The following is a 22,035-nucleotide window of genomic DNA, read 5'->3' as shown; positions in this document are numbered from 1 at the left end:
ACAGTGTAGTGTGAATGTCAGTATTATCAGCTCTGTAGGGGAGTGGATGTGGAAAAGTATGGTGGAGCGAGGTGGAACCAAGTGCAGAGAAACGCAGGAGATGGGGAATAAACGAAAGGGACACCTTAAATAAGGAGAACCAAAATAACAAACAGGAGGGAACACGAAGAACTAAACGCAAAACACTACACTGTAGGAAAACAAATAATACAGGAAACCACGAAAGAACAACTAACAAACACAAGAGATACCAGGAATAACAATAGACAGGCACTAGAAAACAGGCTGAAGACACACGGGAAGGCAAGGACTGAACAAACACAGCAAACTTAAACACCGAGAACAATCAGGTGAGACCAATGACTAACGACACAGGTGAGGAAACCTAATCAGCCAATAAAACAACAATAGAAAGACTAACAAGGGAACAAGCGAGAAACAGCTTGAAGCAAGGGAATCAGGTAAGTACAACTCAACAAAGAAGGGAAGCCAAGCAGGGGAAAGATGGGCAGGGCTAGGATGGGGTACCAACAGGTCTCTGGCTTCCAGGGACTGTGACAGAAGCAGTGTTGAAATATGGTGTAAGCCAAAAAGAGAACTATAATCTGGTCTAATTGTTCTATGCCGAATAGTCAAAGTGAATCTTTCTTTCTGTAATGTACCAGTGTAACGGATTCTTATTATAGGTGTTGCGTGTCTATTGATTGATTTAAATAAAAACACATACATTCAGGTAATTATTGACTTATATATGCCTGTGGTCTAACATCTACAGTAGATCTTGTCATTTCAGTTTAGCACTTGGGGTTAGAAATGCAGAGGAAATTTGCTTATCAAAAATGTTTTTCAAATATTTCCAGTGTCAAAGCAGCAGGAATGTAGGAATGTGAGTTCTACCATCTTCCCATAATTGCCGTTGCAGTGCTTTTGAACACTGGTCCCCCATTCTTACGAAATTCTGGAAAACCTTTGCTTCACCTCAGAACGTAATCACATGTCCGAAGGCATGTAATTTCCCTTACACTCCCAGGCTATAGCAATTTCTTAAACTAAATTACAAAACATGGAGAGAGAAAACCCGAGCTGTTTTTTATACAACGCAGCTACTATAAATAGTGAGAGCAACAGAGAGGGTGAGGTAAGCAAGATCATTAATAAAGGTGACATTATCACAAGAGAGCAACTGAGAGCTCCTGGAATTCCTAGATAATCATACTTGTTGTGTGGTGAAGATTGGCTGTGAGTTGCAATTCTCCATTACATCTGCATCAGAGAATATGCAAATAGATCTGTTCATGAACAGTGTTCTTCTGTAAGAAAATCTGTGAAAAGGTTGTTTGTTGAATATTTCCTGTAAACAAATACATTTTTTTCCCAAAATATCTGTTTGAGATGGTGGGGAGGAAACACCAATATGCAATGTATACTAAAGTTCCTTAAAATATTTATTTTAGTAATAAATAGTCCCTATCTTTTTTTGTATATAATTGTAGACTGTCACCATCATGGTAAAAAATTAAAATTAAAATAAAATTACGTATGTCTGGAACACTAATGGGAGAATACAAAAGATTATTTCGTTTTAGTACTCTGGAATGGTTACTATGCAAACATTGTTTTCAAAACAAACTTGTAATGGCTGTGCTTGAGTTAGTCCAAATATTGATTTAAAAGAAACAGGGTCAAAACCAAGACAGAACTAACAAAAAGCTTACAGTGTTGTGCTGTCTGCACCACTGGCCATGCATTGACCAGGGGCAAATGTTGGTTTCGTGATTTATATTATATATAGTATGGTGACATAGCAATGCTTTGCCATTGTTTCTTTATTTATTGGTATTTGAAGAAATTTCCAGCATGTTGCCAAACTTCAAAAGTGATCTACCTTCCACATTAACAGATTTTCTGCAGCACTTTTCTGTGTGAGTGTGTGTGTGTGTGTGTATGTGCATACAAGGTCTAGGTATAGGCTACAAAGATGGTCACCTAGGACACTATCCATCTGTGGGGGGGGGCATCAAACAGAAGGGGGGAAAAATCTATGCTTTCGTTTCACAATCACTATCTGCCCCATTTCACAATCACTATCGACCCCCCATTCCTCCCACATAGGTGCAGTGCAATCCCTGCAAACCCCCCCTCCCCCCCCCAGAGGTTTTCCACTTGGAAATCTCGCCTAGGACATCAGGAGGGATAGAGCTGTCCCTATGGGTGTGTGTGTGTGTGTGTGTGTGTAAGCAACAGACCAAGATAGTGAGAGAGGGGGTCTGAGAGAAAGAAGACAGTACAATAAAAACCACTCCATTGCTGGGAAGAAAAATCTACACAAACCCATGAACCGTTGTCTAAACAAACCCTTTCTTGTTGTCTAAATTTGGCATACGTGGTTGGCACATTTTGGAGCAGTTTATAACCGATGACGGCTGTAATAACTCACAGGCACTGCAGAAACCCATGTGTGAGTGAGTGAGTGAGTGAGTCAACACAAAGCCATTACACTGGCTTCAGAAATACATGAGGTTGCCCCACCAAAAAAATTTAAATGGAGTGATGTCGGCAGCATGATTGGCCGGTCACTTGCTTTCAGTGACAGAGTAGGCAGTCAAGTGCCTGTACGTACTCTAATGCATACATTACACTGGTAAGGAGCGACTGGTGTAGTTTCGACTTGACTACAAGTGACATCACTCCGTGATAATTAAATTGCTGTAAGTGTCCAGGAGCTTTTGGGTGTAATGGGAAGGAAGATTTTTTTAAAATAGTGGTTCCGCTTTCTGAGAACTTTCTGTAATGCAGAAAACATTTCGAAACACGTCTGTTGCAAGAACAGAAGAACAGATCAGAGCATTCATGAAATGCGTAAAAATAATTTGTAACTTATGTCAGAACTGGGAACTGTAGAAACACCAAACAGAAGCCACAGGGATTGTAACAACTTAATTTTTTAAGTGGTCATGGCACATTAAGTGTTTAGAGATCTCAATGTTTTTTTTGTTTTTTTCTGGTTCCTAATCACTGAATTCATCCTAAACCAGTTATTGTGTTTTTAGTCTCCATGTCTTGACCGCAGGTAGCTAGATATAAAACTCTTTCACTGACTGATATTTAAAGAGCAAACTGAGCACAAGACTAGAACATAAAAACATACAGTGTGCATTAATTCTCAAAACTCTGCAATAAGACCTGTGAATGTAGCAAGACTGTCTGCAAAGGCCTAGAGAACACAATGGAAGTCTGGAATTGCAGGCTTAGACACAGGGTGGGATGAGTTAATTCCCATTTCTTTGTTCTTTATCCCAAATTGTGAATGGTTTTCATCTGACACTGTGACCAAGCACTGATGCATATGGGTCCAATTCTTGAGCAGTGTAAGCGCAGTGCTGTTTTCTAAATGGATTTTCATGGATTCACTGCTGTCTTTCCTTTTGGAATTCAGACTGATTCTAGTTGGGGCTCATCTCCAAAAGCAACATGTTAATTCTAATTGAGTCTCTATTTCACAGCATGTCTGAATTCATCTTCACTGCACGGTGAATTGCGCATCCCTTCCACTGAGTGATACGTAATAAAATGTGTGAGGATTGAACTAATTATCGGCTATGCATTTGTACTGGGTGGCAAATGTGCTGTGTTTGGGGAAGTCGATCACTAATGCTAATTGTTTTATGGTTGGTAGATACACAGTGAACGAGTTCCCCCAATAGCATCTGCTGTCTCAGTAAACACTGGAAAAGGTCCCTAATAGTGTCCACGTTATCGCTGAGGAGAAATTTATTGTGAGCAATATCTGCATGTTCACATTCTATGTTTCCCTACACACATAACCAAAAGGTAATTACACGTGCAGTCTTCCTGTGATGGTTGCCATGCAATTTGTTGGGCAGAGAACAGAGAGATGTGACGGATCAAACTAAGAAACAGGACCTAGACGCAAAGATCGACACAGAGGCAGCAGCAAGTGAAAAAGATTAATCTTTCCCTTGAAATGTAGTAGCCAGCAACACAAAACAAACGAGGCACACGAAGGGATAGCATGCAAAAACTAGCCATGGTGTGACTAGCAGCTAGGACTGACATCTATGAGAACATGAAGACCAATGAAACGGGAGGAACAGGGCACTTAAATTTATCCGCCAATGTGCAAAATTAATCAATAAACTCAATTATACTAAAATGGGGTATAAGGCAGAAGGAGGTAGCATTTGGATTCAAGTATAAAATTGACAATACTAAATATTTTTTTGTGGTTTTGGGGTGATTTTGGGGTGTGCTTGGGATGCATGTCTTGTGGAACAATCCATATATTCAACAATCCACCAAGTTCTAGTATCTGGGGCAGGGGTGCTAATACATATTTGGCCAAAATGTCTTGGTCCTTGCTGAAGTACTTGATTCCATTTATCTAAACAAAAATTTCAGGACCCATAGATGCAAAAACAACCCCAAGATCAATTAAAGCCGCAAGCGGCGTTGGGAGGGGTCCAAGCATTGGCATTATCGCGCCCCCTATGGAGTGATTTTTAAATGGTTTTGTCCTCGTGATCATATACCTTCGCCCAACATATCTTCTGCATCGCCATGGATGTCTCCTAGCCGCTAGTCGTAAAGGCCTTTACTATGTCGTAACACTAAAGGCTGTTTTATACTTCTGCATAGTACATGTAAAAATGGGTCTGTGTAGGGGTCGTGGGCAATGTGCGGCACGTGCGACGGTTGCAGACCACGGCCACATTGAAGAGGCAGAACTCCTCAAGAAATTAAAAGTGCGTAGTTAGTAACCAGTGCCCGCATTCGCCGTAAAGAAGATGATTGGTTGACTGCTGACATGAGGTCACTGGCATACGACTTTGACTAACAGGTTATAACAGTTGATTCACAAAACCGTTAAATATGCTACTAAAAGCGCTTTTGTCAGGTGAATGTCTTTGTTGCAACAAGTTACATCTAGCTGAGCATTTTTGTGGTCATTGGTGCAGTATTTAGTAGGTTTGGAAATATGAATGAAGGTGTTGTCTTTTGAACTATAACGGTCAGTAACAAAATCTAATTACGTGGCCTGTGCAACCTGTGCAATATGCCGCACAAATGGTTTGGCCCTTCGCGAGTGCCGCACCCAACGGAAACTATGCAGACTAAGCTAAAGTATAAAACAGCATTTAGATGGTCCAGCGTGTATGAAAAGCTGCACCGCTTCCGCGCTGCAACAAAAACTGAGCAATGGATTGGAATATGTGTCTGACGTACTGTTGCACAGTATACCGAAACTTCAGAACTTTTTCGGTAATTAAAAAAAAAAGAAAAAGAAACGGTTCGGTATTAGAATTAGATGTTCGGTTGTTTTGTGTCAAATCTAAAAGCCAGGGAAATGTGTCTCCTGCATTACTGATTGAGAGTTTTAAAAGTGTGATTTGTCAGAATCTTCACTAGATGGCAGTAGCAACTAAGGTTTCCAAGTGAGGTGACGTGCGCTTGCGCATTCACTTCGTTGATACAGCGCAAGCTTCGACTCAGTTCACTTCAGTAGCAATAGGTGTTCTCATTTGTAAATATTTTATTGTAGGAAGATGCTGTATTGTTATTAAAATATGCTGTTTTTAGATTTATTTAAAAGTGAAAGACCTGTTTAAAGATTATTTAGTTTACAATGGTTAAATTTTTTAAATATATTTAATATATTTTTCTATTGTTTAGTGTTGTAACACTATAGGCCTATGCTTATTAATATATCGAATCAGTATCATTTAAGTTTCAAGCATCAACAACGCAGTCTATGCAAAAATACAAGCAATAGTTATATGACGAGTGCATTAAGTCACCTACGAAACAGCTACCGAGTTACAACCCTAAGCTTACAGTCAATTTAGAGATTAAATTGAGAATACGATTTCTCTCAGCATAATGACGGATTCAAAGACTAAACAAACTCACCCGATATTGTCTTCAAATGGATCCATGCCAAAGAAAAGTAATGAGTTTGCAGTCCAGTGTTTGTAAGTGTTTTGTTGTACTCATTTTTCATTTTTCACACCAATTATTTTTAAATTATAGGCAGAAGAATAGATTTTATTTTATTTTTAATATGTTGAAAAGTTTGTCTTGATGCATTATTTTTGGCTTGCTGCCCAAACTTGTAAACAGGACCACCAAACAAGGCCTAGCAAAAGGGCCCTTGTGCGACAAAGTCTGCAAAAGAAAAGCTCGTGGATTATATGATTCAAAATGCCACCGTAAGTGGCATAAGAGTGGCTTCAGCGCCTCTCCCTGGAGTTGTTCTGATCAGCTAGACCACCATCTCCCAGCCCCTGTTCCATTGTCAACATTCTCCATGGCTGCCAACTGATGTTGTCTATGAAGGAAGCTGGCCTGCACATCAGTATAAGTTTTTTTTTTCCTGGTCAGCTGAATCTTCTTTCTACCTACACTTCGCGGCTCTTTGTGAGCAACAAGCAATCCAGTCCTAGTGCACCTGGCAACCCACACAGTGTCTCTCTGTGATCAAAGACTATGGCTATCTGGCAACCCGTATAGTGCACACCACGGCCTGGAAATCCGCTTTGAGCGCATCTGGCAATCCTGGCGTTTGAGCTCACAACTCAAATCAGTGGGTCAAAGTACAGTCAAGATGAAAGCTCTCCTGGTAATAATATACTATCTACTGACCGTCCGTAGCGAGCAGAATGTGGTGAGTAGTTCCAATCACGAGCGTTTTTCGCGGATGATCTTCCCTTTGACTACCACGGAGTCAGTATTTCATCATGCCATGTCTGTCGTCAAGCCAACAAACAAATCGGAAATCCTACATCATCTTCATAGTTTGTTGCTTTTGAATGACTACTTTGTTGTATCGAAAGACTCTGTTTTGAATTTTGTGGACAAATTAAATGCCGAAAAAGTGATGTTTAAGCACACTAAACTGAGAAGCTTAATTGTTCTACTGTTGCTTTTATCCGGAAATGTTCAACCAAACCCTGGCCCAATTAAGTCTAAAATGTTTGAAAACTCTGTCAGATTTTAAAAGTACATCGGGTCTGGGTATAGTACATTTTAATGTTCGTAGTTTCGTTCCGAAAATAGACCTGATAAGGATTTGGGTTGAATCAACTGATGCTGATATAATTGTGATATCTGAAACTTGGTTGAGCAAGTCGGTTCCTGATAAAGACATTCATATATATTGCTACAACGTGTTCCGCACTGACAGACCCAAAGGGGGACGTGGTGTAGCTATTTATGTCAAAAGCAATTTCCGTACGAGTGCGTGCAAACAATTTGAAATGCTTGCTCTAAGAGTAGAGGTGTCGAAATTAATAAGTGGCCCAACACGTCCAAATCAGAAATGTCCAGAGAAATCGACCCTTATTGATCTTTTCCTGACAAATGTTCCGCACAAATATATTGCGACTGCTATTTTTGTTAATGATCTGAGTGACCACTGTGCCATTGCAGCTATACGCAACACTAAGATCCCTAAAACTAACCCCCGTTTTCTCCAAAAACGTAATTTTAAACATTTTTCGGAACAATCGTTTTTACACGACCTGCACTATTGTGATTGGAGCAGGATCAGTCTTATTCCAGATGTTGAAATGGCTTGGACTTTCTTTAGGGACAATTTCTTGAAAATCTCAAACAAACATGCTCCTTTTAGAACTTATAGGATTAAAGGTAGGGAAAATCCTTGGTTTTCTGACGAGTTGTCTAAGCCATTACACATGAGAAACCAAGCTTGGGCTACTGCTAGGAGAACAGGTTCAGAGTGAGATTGGCTAATATTTAGGTTTTTGAGGAAAAAGTATACACTTTTAGTTAAGAAGCTAAAATGTGACTACTTTGCATCAACCACAACTAAAAATTTAAACAACCCTTTCAAATTTTGGAAAGTAATCAAATCCCTGAGTACAAACTGTAATTATGAACTGCCGTCATGTATTATAAAGGGCGTTGATAAGGTCACTGATAGAGCTGAAATGCTCAACTGTTTCAACAAACATTTTGTTTCCTCTGGTTTTTTGTTTAAGGCTACATCAGGTAATCAGCCATTTACTGATGCCGTTGTAAATAAGAGAATGGGAAGTTTTTGTTTTTCCCCTTTTTCTCTACCAGAAGTACACAGAGCGCTTAAAGGTATAGACTCAAAAAAAGCAGCTGGTCCTGACAACTTGGATCCTTATCTATTGAAACTTTCTTCTGATTTTATTGCTGAGCCCCTAACGTATCTATTTAATCTCACTCTTGAATTGAATGTTATCCCCAGTGTATGGAAATCTGCCTTTGTTCTGCCCCTGTTTAAAGGAGAGGAGCCCTCAAATCTAGATAACTACAGGCCTATTTCTAAGCTTTCTATTCTGGCTAAGGTTTTGGAGACACTGGTGTGTGATCAGATCAAGGGATTTTTAAGCAACAACTATATTTTAGCTGATTGCCAATCAGGTTTTAGAAAACAGCATAGCACTACTACTGCAGCAATTAAAGTGGTTAATGATGTTATCTGTGCACTGGATAAGAAGCAACACTGTGTCACCCTTTTTGTTGACCTGTCAAAGACATTTGACACTGTAGATCATGACATCATGCTACAAAGATTAGTCAATATAGGATTTTCTGACCAGGCAGTTTCCTGGTTCAGAAGCTACCTCTTAGAACACAGTGCATCCAGTTCGATGGAAAGACATCTGGTGTTTTAACTGTATAGAATGGGGTGCCACAGGGCTCAGTCCTAGGACCTATTTTATTTACGATTTATTTAAGCAATATTGGCAAACACGTGTCAAATGCCAGTTTTCATTTTTATGCAGATGGCAGTCATCTACTCTTATGCAGAAACAGTAAAAAAGGCTTTTGAAGACCCACAGTCTGCTTTTAATACCATACAGGCTCAGCTTTATCAGCTGAAGCTTATTTTAAATGTTGATAAAACCAAGTTGATGCTCTTCACTAGGTGAAAGATAGGGCCGCAGACATTACCTTGTATCGTTACCACACAGAATAAACCAATTGAAAGGGTGACAACTTATAAGTACCTGGGTTTTTTATTAGATGATGGTCTCACTTTTAAGTTTCATATAGATTCCCTTGTAAAAAAGATTAGGCTTAAGTTGGGTTTTTATTTTAGAAACAAGTCCTGTTTTTCTCTTGAGGTGAGACAGAAGCTAGTCTCAACTACTTTCTTACCGGTAATAGATTATGGAGACATTTTATATATGCATGCACTTTTAGCGTCATTGCGTCAGTTGGACATGGTGTATCATGGGGCACTGAGGTTTGTCACAAATTACACATTTTTGACACACTGTATTCTTTATAGAAGAGTGGGCTGGCCCTCCTTGGCATTACGTAGGCTGTGTCACTGGTATATTTTCATTTACAAGGCCATATTGAAAATGCTTCCATCTTACCTTTGCATGTACATTGTCCAGCAGACTAATGGAAAATACCGACTTCACTCACAAAACAGTGTTTTATTGTCTGTGCCAAAGGTTCGTACTGAGGCTGGCAAAAAAGCATTCCAGTTCTCAGCTCCTTCTGCGTGGAATGAGCTCCAGAAAGAACTTAATTTACAGGAGCTTTTATCATTAAATGATTTTTAAAAAAGGCTTAAGGTTATGGAGGAAAGTGAAACTTGTAATTGTTTTGACCCTTAGTTGCACTACAGATTACTCATGTTAACCAGATTGTGAAACTTTGAACATTGCTGTTTGTCTGCTTTTATAGTATGTTAAATGTTGAAATTTTGTTGTGTCTGTAATCGACTGCTGCTTTCTTGGCCAGGTCTCTCTTGAAAAACAGATTTATAATCTCAATGAGACTAACCTGGTTAATTAAAGGTTAAATAAATAAAAAATAAAAAAATGACTCATCCTCTCAAAAAGCTTTTACTAACAAACTTTTATTAGCAAAAAACGAAATATCAACATCCTTGCTACCAGCGTACTGCGCTCAGAGTACCGTATTATTTATTTAAGTAGTATTATTTATAATACTATAATACTATAATAATAATAAGTAGTCTTTTGTTTATATTCAATATTAGTAATTGCAGCGAGAAACTGCAGCTGCAGACACAAGATAGTTTGTTATGTTATGGTAGCAACGGAACGAAGCTGACTATATATGCATTACCGTCATTGTTGTATTATACCAGCGTGTTTTCGCGCGTTTGCACAGAAACTCAAAACCTATCAATAAAATGGTTTAGCTATTTCTCAGCATAATGACAGATTCAAAGACTAAATGAACTCACCCGATACTGTCTTCAAATGGATCCATGCCAAAGTAAAGTAATTATTCATCCTCTCAAAAAGCTTTTACTAACAAACTTTTAGTAGCCTAGCATGCACTCTGGCTGGCACTGTCTTCCATTGCTTCCCCGACGTTCAGACCCTCCCCTCACTGATAAAAACTAGAACCTACGGTGTTGGATTACTTGCATCACCATGGATGTCTTCTAGACGCTTGCCGTAAAGAAGATGTCATAACACTTTAGATTTGGAGCTACAGCTCTTCCGCACCCCAACTAATAAAAAGGTCAAAATGGCGGGCAAACAATATGGCGGACATAGGTGGTCCCAATAGCAAAGTTGTAGAGCACATTCAGATGCATAGGTCGATGAAGTTTTGTGTTGATCTAACTTATGGTGTGGGAGTTATGGCCTTTTACGCATGACCCTTTGTTATAGCGCCACCATCTGCCTGACATAGGTGATTTATAGTGCCTGAGTAGTGGGGGGCCATAGGAACCCACCTGCTAAATTTGGTTGCTCTAGGACTTATGGTTGTTGAGCCTCAGACACTTTTAGCGGAGACAAATAATAAGAATAATAATAATAATAATTCTAACAGATACAATAGGGTTCCACCAGCTTCACTGCTTGGACCCCTAAAAATAAATGTCCACCACATTAATTTTCAACGTAAACATCTTTCTTCCGATATCAAATTGAAAAAAAGGTAAATATTAACCTCATCTTACCAAAACGCCTGGCTTCCAATCCTGAAGTCAACCTTTGTACTATATAAGAAGCACTGCAGCTGAAACACATGCATTTGAGCCAGTGACTATTTTTCACACTCAACAGGAGCAATAGCCCTGATACAACCATGGGCGTGTCCCTCTCTATTGGCGGCTTTTAAACCTGTTAGTTTCCCATACTATGTCTCAGTGCTATCAAAGCTCTTGGGGGAATCTTTCGTGGAACCTCTCGGGGGACATGGGCATATAAGAGAGGCTTTGGATTACAGCATGCTGTAAAAAATGGAGCAGATGTGCAGTGTAAGTGTATAATTCGTCCAGGTGCGTAGAACTGCCGAAATCCGTCCCGCTAGAGTTGGCTAAGTATCTGCGTTCATTTGCTAATTACATACCGCGTTAGATTTAAACTTTTCCCTGTGTGGTAACTGTTCTTTGTTTTTAGGTTGTGTTAGGTTTTTATCTGCCGCTTTTTGATTCTTAGAATTGATAGATTGGCTACTTGGGCTTAGCGATTGCAATTATTGTATTATTACTGACTGTGAACCCGTGTTATCAGTGCATTATTCGATTCAGGTTTTCAATTGCTAATTTGGTACACGACGCGTCGCTCCCTCCTAGTTTATGAGTCAGCTTCCCATTCCAGTCTGCTCTCTCCCCCTCAGAAGGCGCTTCCAGCGACGTGGCCCCCCTTGGCAATGGAACCTCTCTAACCTCTGCTACCCCCGCTGACCCCCTGTGAGAACTTCACGGTCACAGGGGGGCTATGGAACTGCCAGTCTGCTACGCGCAAGGCAGACTTCATTTCCGCCTATGCCTCCCTCCTATCCCTGCAGTTCCTTGCCCTCACAGAGACCTGGATCACACCAGACAACTCTGCCACTCCTGCTGCCCTCTAGTCCTCCTACTCCTTCTCCAACACCCCCTGGCGATCTGGCCGGTGGTGGTGGTACTGGTCTACTGATCTCCCCCACCTGGAAATTCTCTGTTCTCCCCCTCCTTGACCTGTCTATATCCACTTTTGAATTCCATCCTGTCTCTATCACCTACCCTACTAACCTCTATATTGTTGTTATTTATCGTCCCCCGGGGCCCCTGGGAAGCTTCCTGGATGAGCTAGACACCCTGCTCAGCTCCTTCCCTGAGGACGGCACCCCGCTGATCCTCCTGGGAGATTTTAACATCCACCTAGAGGCCTCCCAGTCTGCTGCCTTCCTACCACTACTCCACTCCTTCGACCTCTCCCTACAACACTCCCTCAACCCACAAGGCAGGCAACCTCCTAGACCTGATCTTTCTGAGGAACTTCTCCAGCTCCAATCTCACGGTTACCCCCCTGCATACGTCTGACCATCACTTCATCTCCTTCTCCCTCCCCCTCGCTCCCCATCCTCCCTCTCCTCCTCCCACCCCCACTGTCACTGTCCGCCGTAACCTCCGCTCCCTCTCACCCTCTTCTCTCGCTCCGCCCGGTATCTCTCCTCCCTTTTCTATCCAAAACACTTGAACGTGCTGCATCTAACCAACTCTCTGCTTTCTTCTCTCAGAATAACCTGCTTGACCCCCACCAGTCTGGCTTCAGGCCTGGCCACTCAACAGAGACTGCACTCCTCTCGGTCAGTGAGTCACTCCATGCCGCACGAGCAGCCTCCCTCTCCTCTGTCCTGATTCTTCTAGACCTCTCCGCTGCATTCGACACTGTGGAGCACTCCATCCTCTTGTCCTCCCTGCAACAGGGATCTGCGGCACAGTCCTTGACTGGATTGAGTCTTACCTCTCCGACCGTTCCTTCCAGGTTGCCTGGGTGGGTAAGGTATCACCACCCCGTCCCCTCGCCACCAGAGTAATCTCTGCCCGTGGCTTGTCCTATCACTGCTATGCCGACGACACGCAACTCTTTCTCTCCTTCTCCCCATTGGACACACAGGTCCCTGCCCACATCTCCGCTTGCCTGAGGGACATCCAGAGCTGGATGGACAATCACCACCTGAAGCTCAACCCGGGAAAGACGGAGCTAATCTTTATTCCTGCTCTAACCTCTCCCCTCCTCGATTTTTCCATTTCCCTAGGGGACACCTTAGTGACATCATCACCCTGTGCCAAGAATCTCGGAGTGGTGATGGACAACAGGTTGTCCCTCTCCAAGAACATCGCAGCAGTAAGCCGGGCATGCAGATTTTTCCTGTATAACATCTGGAGAATCCGCCCCTTTCTCACCACCTAGTCAACCCAGCTCCTGGTCCAAGCAATGGTTCTATCCCGCCTGGACTACTGCAACTCTCTTCTGGCTGGGCTACCGGCATCTGCCATCAGACCCCTGCAACTCATTCAGAATGCTGCAGCTCGTCTGGTCTTCAACCTCCCCAGACACTCCCACGTCACTCCCCTGCTCACTACCCTCCACTGGCTGCCTGTTATAGCTCGCATCAAATTTAAAACATTGGTCCTAGCATACCAGGCAGTCAAGGGATCAGCCCCAGCATACCTCCACAAGATATTCAAACCCTACATGCCAGCCAGATCCCTCCGTTCCGCTACCTCAGGACGCCTGGCACCTCCCCCTCTTCGCACCTGCGCTTCCCGAACACATCTCCTGTCTGTTCTGGCCCCACGATGGTGGAATGACCTCCCCGTGGAGGTCAGAACAGCTGAGACATTGACCCATTTCAAGCGACATCTGAAGACTCACCTCTTCAGGCTGCACCTCTCCCCATCCCTCCCTACCTCCCTGTAATCTCTTAAATGACTGTAAGCTTAGGGTTGTAACTAGGTAGCTGTTTCGTAGGTGACTTAGTTAATGCACCTGTCTTAACTACTGCTTGTATTTTTGCATAGACTGTGTTGTTGCTGTTCTCGTTTGTGTTAGTGTTAATCAGTTTAACCTTCAGGGTCCAAGTTGCGGTTGTTCCCTGCACTTGGACCGGTACTTCTCTCTAGGGTTTTCGTCATACTTGTTCCTGGCTATGGTTATACACTTTGTTGTACGTCGCTCTGGATAAGAGCGTCTGCCAAATGCCTGTAATGTAATGTAATGTAATGTGCGCTGTGAAACATTTCCAGAACCGGGTCATGGTTTGAGCGTGGGAGGTGGAGGGCTAAATCTGGGAAACCTGTGGAAATTCCAGAAGCCGTGGGCTGTTTTTTATTATGCCATATTCCTACGCCCCCAGACTGTAAATAATGAATAATGAAATTTAGGCTGGAGATGGATAAGCCTGCACTTGCAAGGAGTGTCTTGGCACTGAGCTTCTTGGGATTTAGATTTAATGTGTTTAAAATGCTAAAGTTCTTCTTTGAATCTGGATTTATAAATATAGGCTACATGCAGCCAGTATTCATTAGCCTATAAAGCATTACTTCCACAGAGTTGTTTTCTAGCAAGTATTATTCCACAAGTCACCATCTGTTTTTCCGTCTGTTTAAAGCCAGTCGTTTACGATTTATTTTGGGGTTTAATTGCCATGGTACAGAACCATTTTGGCACCCTTTGGTTTAAATGTCATGCAAGACTATCCACAACTGTATGTATCGATAGAATTCCACAATTTTGGAGGTAGGCTATGTCGCAATAATAATCTTATACACTTAAAGTATGAATAATGGAGAGAGACTTTTTCACTTGTGTCTGCAAAGGAGACAAACAGTTCAAACGTAATGTGATGGTAAACGTTGTCCCCAGCTATTTACAGGCCATTTCCTTTCGTAGGAAATTGACAAACTTTAATTAGGTCGCATCACAGTATCCACATTCATTGCCTCGCCTCTCCGCCTGTTAGCGGAGAATAGCGGACGTTCCTCGGTTTTACACGTGGAGAGGACGTGCGTGTGTGCCTGTGTATGAGAACATACACATTTCAATTAAGCAGATAATTTTACTCAGCATTTAAGTGTATTGCACAATCCATAGTTGTCACATTGGATTATCGACAAATAAAAACACAACTACTTAATTGTGAATATTGATTTTTATTTCAAATTCAAAACCAAATTCAACATCATTAACCACTGTTGTTGGCACGGCTGCCTGACTTTCTACTTCTTCTGTGGGAACCTTTTGACAATACCGGGTCAGAGTACGGTAATTTATGCCAAAATCCCTCGCTGTACTCGTGATTGATTTCTTTTGCAACTTCACCTGCCTCACAGCCTTTAACATTATATCAGGTGGTGTGCTGCCATTCTCTGTCCTTCTTTCATAATTTCTAACCATCTTTCTTCCTTCCTGCCTTCCGAAGTGTCTCTCTCTGGGGATTAATAAAGTTTATCCATTCTATTATTCTATTCCTTCCTTCCTTCAAAAATATAATTTTGAACATTCATACCTAACAAAGTTTTATTACATAAAATGTAAAGTGTCATTTTTTTACTTTTGAAGGGGAAAAATAAGAAAATTGAGATCACCTCAGAATAGAGTGACTTTAACCACATGTGAACAGGATTTTGACCATAGAACATGTTGTCACACAAAGTAGCTATTTAAGTTTCGAGATAGCGCCTTTTCTGTTGGAGGTATGAGCAGTGTGACAGCTTACCCGTTCTCCTATACGTAATTACTTTTGGAAGTTCTTCCAAAGATTCTCTGGTTGGAGCAGCCACGTTTCTAGGCTAAAATATTTAAGAGCCTAAACCATTAATGACGATGTTTTTAATAGTAGCCAATTTATGTTTTGTGATTGTTGGCTTAATTTCGAGTTTCGTAGGGAAACAAATGCAACGACCCTATAGGGTAATAGCCTGGAGTCATGCAATTAAACACACGTTTGGTGTAGCCTATGCGAAGCTGCAATATGTAATTAAATGTCGCAGTCATCCATAATAACAGTATTTTGTGGGATTCTAGGTATGGAGCTTTGTAACTGTTCGCAGTGTTGTTTGATTTTGATTTTTTTTTTTTTTTTTTTTTAATGAGCAGCTATTCGTAATTGATTATCACGGGCAACATGGTAATGAAATAAAAGTTTAAAAAATGAAATCGATGTTTTACACGATCTGTCTTTGAAATACGACACCATGTAACCGATGGCAGTAGCGTGACGTCAACACGTCTAGAATCTAAAACTCTTTCCCTCTGCCTCGACATGAATAGTAGCCTGTAATCCACTGAGTGGACCAGGACGTTGCCTACTCATCGCCTGCAGTTTTGGCTATACTAGTTTCTTTTGTTATTTAAGGTAAGTGTCATTTTTACTTATATCGTCTTGGATGAGGGCTTCTATGTGAAGCTTTTGTGACTTATTTTCAGACCGATAAATTATATTTTTCTCCAAATCGCTAACATGTCAGGTGGGCTGCAGGTAAAACTTCAATAAATTCATATTTTAAGTCAAATCTAGTCCTTATAGTACGTGTCTAGTTCATCATAAACTGTTAAATGTTTATACTTAAAATTATGCGAAATTGAGCACCCCGCAAGGTCATACAACTAATTATTATTAGATCTTTATTTAACCAGGATGGTCAGTTGAGAACAAATTGTCATTTACAATTACGATAAGGCATTGAGAAAACAACAGCAATATAGAGACGACAACAACTGCAGTGGTGGTGATGAAATGATGGTTTACAAAATAGTCGTAGCAGCAGGCTATAATCGCCAATATATACATATATAGGTTTATTTATGAACATACACATAGACGTGTGTGTCAAATGCTATGTCCAATCTTGTGTATTTAACAGATTGTGGACAATTCAAAATGCAAATTTGTTCATTTAAAATTTGCAGGCAATATTTGGAAGACAAGGTTTACAGCTTGTCTGGTCTTCTTTCCGCTAATGTATTGCACTTTTCGTTTCTTCCCCAAGGAAAGTTTAGAAAAAGTAACAGAGTAAATACAACATTTGCGTCTGTTTCCATAAACACTATATCTAAACTGTACTCGTGCAACAAATTATTAAAATTTAGAATTCCTAAATTTGAGCTAGTTTTGTGTCAATTTAGAACTTCTGCTTCAGAAGCATGAACATCGTCTCCCTCTAGTGGCAACATAGTTACTAGCAGTGACCTTAATCCCCTCAAGAATTATTAAACCGTTGTGCACGCATTGATGTGTGTGTGTGTGTGCGCGTGTCCAGATTCCACATTGTCAGTGAATTGTGTGACTCTAGAATGTGCTCTGCAGTCTGTGCCTGACACACTTCCCCCATTCTCCCAGGTTTAAAAAACAGTGATGGCATTTCTCATGATCACCACCACTGCCCTGTATCCAGGCAATGGAATGGAGACGCCTTCCAGCAGCAACCACACATTGGCCACCAACGGAACAGAAGACGAGTACGATGAGTACTACGATGACGACGAGCACGCAGAGCTCCGGAAGTCTCTCAACATCATGTCCCTCATTGTTTACTGCTTGGCCTTTGTGCTGGGAGTGCTGGGGAATGGGGTGGTGATCTGGGTGGCGGGATTCAAGATGAAAAGGACAGTGAACACTGTGTGGTTCCTCAACCTGGCTGTGGCTGACTTCCTTTTCACCGCATTCCTTCCACTGAGTGTGGCGTACACTGCCATGGGGTTCCACTGGCCCTTTGGCAAGTTCATGTGCAAGCTCAACAGCACCCTGAGCTTCCTTAACATGTTTGCCAGCGTCTACATCCTGGTGGCGATCAGCATGGACCGTTTCGTGTCTGTGGTGTATCCCGTCTGGGCCCAGAATCACCGCAGCCCACGCAAGGCATCAGTGGTGAGCCTGGGCATCTGGCTGCTCGCCCTTGCCTTGAGCACCCCCTATTTTGTCTTCCGAGACACTGCGCCTGCCTACGATGATGAAAAGGTGATCAACTGCTTTAATAATTTCGCCCTTTCGGAGGACTACGTTACGCCGGCGGTGGTGGAACTGAGGATTAACCGGCACCGGGCGATGATCATCACACGCTTCCTCCTGGGCTTCGTGGTCCCTTTCACCATCATTGTCTCCTGCTATGCAGTCATCATCCATCGTCTCAAGAGGAACCGCTCCCTGTCTAGCCGCTCTGGGCGCCCCTTCAAGATAATTGCAGCCGTCATCACTGCCTTCTTCCTGTGCTGGGCCCCTTACCACATTCTGGTTCTGATTGAAATGGTCAACCACATGGCTACTGAGTATAGCACCACCCTTGACCACATCACCACTATTGGAATTCCCATCGCCACCAGCTTGGCCTTCCTCAACAGCTGTCTTAACCCACTGCTTTATGTGTTCATGGGCCAGGACTTCAAGGACAAGGTGCGCAAGTCCATTCTCTCTGTGCTGGAGACTGCCTTCACGGAGGAGGTGTCTCGGTCCAATTCACATTCAAATTCGGCCATCAACAGTCGCACCAAAGAAAAGTCATTCTCTGATGCGGAGGTATGAGCACTGGCGCCTGGCAACACTTTGCTTGCTGGACTGGAGATACTTATGTCATAATCACAGGAGTTACAATGTTCCTATACGCTCCAATCAGCATACCTTTAACTGAAGCACATCAATAGTTGCCTTTAAAAGGATAAAAATTTAAAAAAGGAGCTCCATGTGGCCAGGGAATGGTACATTATAACAGTACAGCTTTTACCAAACAAGAACGGCTTGAAATTGAAAGATAAGGTATGCATACCCATACAAACAGAGATTACCGTATGTTCAGATACAACATAAAGCTCTCAACCCTATTACAATTGGTGCACTTGATAACGATCTGCAAAAAAGGGCTGTATTAAATAATCAACACAGGTATTGAGCTATATTGTGTGCTTTAAGAAATTGGGTAATATATGGTTTCATACTAGTACGACTGCTCAAAGACAATTTCTCCAATGAGGAACTTTCATTGGAACCACACCCTATGGTCAGATGAGATCAAGATGTAGCTTTTCGGCCAGGTGTACCTGTAGTGAATTTGGAATCCTAAGAAGGAGACTTATGCTGAAAAGGATGCCATACCTATGGTGAAATATGGGGTTAGATCTTTGAAATTATGAGGTGGTTTTGCATCCTAGGACTCTTGTTAAGGTCAGTAGAATCATAGTAACTCCAGCATATCCCAAGATATTTTGGCCAAAAACCTGGTTCCCTCTACCAGGAACCTGTGTGAACTTGGCCACAAAAGGATCTTTCCACTAGACACAGATTCAAAGCATACTTCAAAGTCAACCAAGAAATGGTCAACTAACCATAAAATAATTCTTTAGGTCATCTCAATCTCAGACCTGAACCTTATTGAAAATGTATGGTTTGAATAGAAGTGTGAAGTCCATAGGCACAGGGCAAAGGTTCTGAAGGGTCATTAATGATTCTTTATGGAGGAATAGTCAAATGTCCCCTAAAATTATTCAGTTGTTTTAGCACTGCAAAGGGAGGGTGCACAAAGTAGGCTAATAAAGTTAGTAATTTGGGGAAAATAAAATGATTACTTATTTAACAAAACATTTTCCCTGAACAATTGTGTTAGTATGAAAGAATATGATTTTCACATTTATAGCGTATACAGCTATTTTGGAGGGTGGCAATCAATTTGGAGAGCAATGTATGTTGTATATATATATTTTACACTCCAAATACATCTTTTGCTGTAAATCGTCATGTATAAGCTTGTTCATTTTAGTTGATATAGTTTGACCTGCTCAATTTTAATGCTATATGTTGCTGCTGCAGAATTGTTATTTGTTCCCATGTTTGTTGTCTTTAACATTGATGAAGGAAGCTTTTTAATTATTCATTTTAAATGTGATATGTCATTAAAAATAAATAAATAAATAAACAGTTAATAGAACTGGTCTTGAGTGAATGAGTGCCACAGTAAAATCAAGTGCTGGATTAACTAAGAATTAGGTTCTTTTTATCTGCTGCATCAATATTTCAATCACTGTCTAAGCTTTGACTGTTTTTGCATTATTTGCACTACAAGATAATTATGAGAATGTGAAGTGCATTTAGCCTGTATTTCAAAGGGGATCTTTCCAATTCATATTAAAAGCCATTTTTAAAAATATTAATGATATGGATGCTAATTCATGCATTTATATTTCAAAAGGATGTTTTTTAATATGTAAAAGAACCCTTAAAGTATATCAAAAAAGGAAAAGTGGTGGCCAGGGGTTCGAGTCCCGACCACTGCACTTCCTGTACTATGATGTCATCTCTATCTGAAGCCCTCTTTCCTTTCCCCCTATTTGGTGAAGTGAAGCAATATGTATGTAGGGTGGACTGCTCTCATTTAAAAAAACACCAGAACCAAAAGTGTATCACCAAAATAATTTTAACTTTTATTGCGGTATCATGCCAAAAATGTAATTTGACCCTTTTTTAATATATTTTTTTCATTTGTTCTGCTCATTGACTGTTTTTGTTATTGTTTTGGTAATTGGTCATTCTGGTAATTCCTTCTGATTTCTTGTTGATCTCTCTCATTGTTGATCTCTCTCATTGATTTCCTATTGATTCTTTGATCTCTGTTGATCCTGATTTCTATTGTTATTGAATCAAAGCTGCATGCCCCCAAAACCCAAATTCACGTCTGTTGACATCGATCAATATTGCTGGTGGAACTCCTGATTAATTTCTTGTTGATTTCCTATTAATTCATTGATTTTTGATGACCCTGATACACCGACCATATGCATACACACACTTATACTCACTCACCAATCATATAAATACATACACACACACAATTATACACACAGAGCTCCCATATAATTTAACGGACCAGCAACATCTCAATACCATCCCACACATCCTCTCATGGGGCCTCCAACCCCCTCTGGTCAGGACCGTAAGACATATGGCCCATCAAAAAACATAAGACAATGTTAGAACTACTGTGACCCTTCACAAGGCTGAGTCTGGCAGCGGGTAGCGGCCCAATCAAGCCCCCACACACCCAAGGGAACCTCCCTGGGGGAGAGCCATGGCAGCTTCTAAACCTATCTGGTGGGGACTCCATTGCTGACACCCAGGTAGCAACAGTGCTGGCAACACTACCTGCAGTGACCCATGGGCAGAACCATCACACTGGACCAACTGCATGGAGCTGCTTCTGGGAGGAGAATCTCAGTCGGAAGCTGGTGTGTGGGGGTACAGGGGTGACCCTATTTCAGTTGCCCCCCCCACACACACATCCTCAATAATCTCTGCTAGCATTCACACATAGGCACCTACACACACACGTGCATACACGCACGCACGCATACAGACATGACAGATATATGCCTTGGCCTGCCCATAACCCTCCCTCCCACACTCAAGGAACCCTCCTCTACACCCATATAACTGCACCCCCATATACATGCATACTTCACAATATATGTTGACTGTCATGATTAACCTTGCCTAATTTGTTATTAATATATTATATTTGTAATCACTTTTTGTCTGTTTTGCTGCCTTGTGTAATGTTTTATTACTCTGTTATGTAGCCACTTTTTAATGCACAATAAAAAAGAAGGAAAAAACATAATTGTGTCATGCCATGGCATTTTTAAGGTCTGTCACTGTCAGGTTAGCACAGGCCTGTGTAAGAAGTCAGTCATTACATTTAACCTGTCAAAATTATTTATTTACTTATTTATTTACTTATTTATTGGTGTTATTTTGGTATTGACATGGTCCACCAAAAATTGTCAAAATGCTGTGTACTAAGAGAAGGAAATGCATAATTCTTGGCAGAATTTGATGTTCATGATGTTCAGCTGTGCGACTGAAACAAAAGCAATCCTTTTCTCCAAAAATGTGATATTGCAAATAGTGCAAAAGGAGACACATCTTCACACAATGCATGGCTTCAACAATAACACTGAATAAAATAAGTGGATAGTTGTGAAAAAAAATATTATCTAATGGTGTTTCATCATAATGGAACATACTGTTTCTAGTTTGTTTGATGCTGCTACTGCAATACTCCTTGTTTTTGTATGTAAACAGTGCTTTCACCTAGAACAACAATGCAAATTGCAGGTATCTTGTTTTAAAAGACATGCAATATTGTCATTACAGGCCGCTCACAAACCTGCATTTACACTAAATTGGCAACTGTCCTTTATATATATATACTATTTGTGTAAAGAATGGGTGTACCTTTTTTCTTTAACAGAAACAGTATATTATTGGCCA

The 22,035-nt window shown here is 41.2% G+C and overlaps 1 protein-coding gene across 2 annotated transcripts; it reads left to right on the top strand.

The window, feature by feature from the left end:
• The first annotated feature begins 6,333 nt into the window (after positions 1-6,333).
• On the top strand, positions 6,334-19,696 carry fpr1 (formyl peptide receptor 1). 2 transcript variants are annotated; one of them, XM_064300255.1, is made up of 2 exons: positions 6,334-6,682; positions 17,122-19,696. In XM_064300255.1, exon 2 carries the CDS (start codon positions 17,137-17,139, stop codon positions 18,298-18,300), a length of 1,164 nt encoding a protein of 387 aa, XP_064156325.1. In that variant the 5' UTR covers positions 6,334-6,682; positions 17,122-17,136; the 3' UTR covers positions 18,301-19,696. The 2 variants fall into 2 exon arrangements, with proteins under 2 accessions (XP_064156325.1, XP_064156318.1); XM_064300248.1 differs by lacking the exon at positions 6,334-6,682 and adding an exon at positions 15,400-16,137.
• The last annotated feature ends 2,339 nt before the right edge of the window (positions 19,697-22,035 follow it).

The sequence above is a fragment of the Anguilla rostrata genome, chromosome 1 (genome assembly GCF_018555375.3).
Source record: "Anguilla rostrata isolate EN2019 chromosome 1, ASM1855537v3, whole genome shotgun sequence".
Classification (NCBI taxonomy): domain Eukaryota; kingdom Metazoa; phylum Chordata; class Actinopteri; order Anguilliformes; family Anguillidae; genus Anguilla; species Anguilla rostrata.
This window is presented reverse-complemented; position numbering and strand designations above follow the sequence as displayed.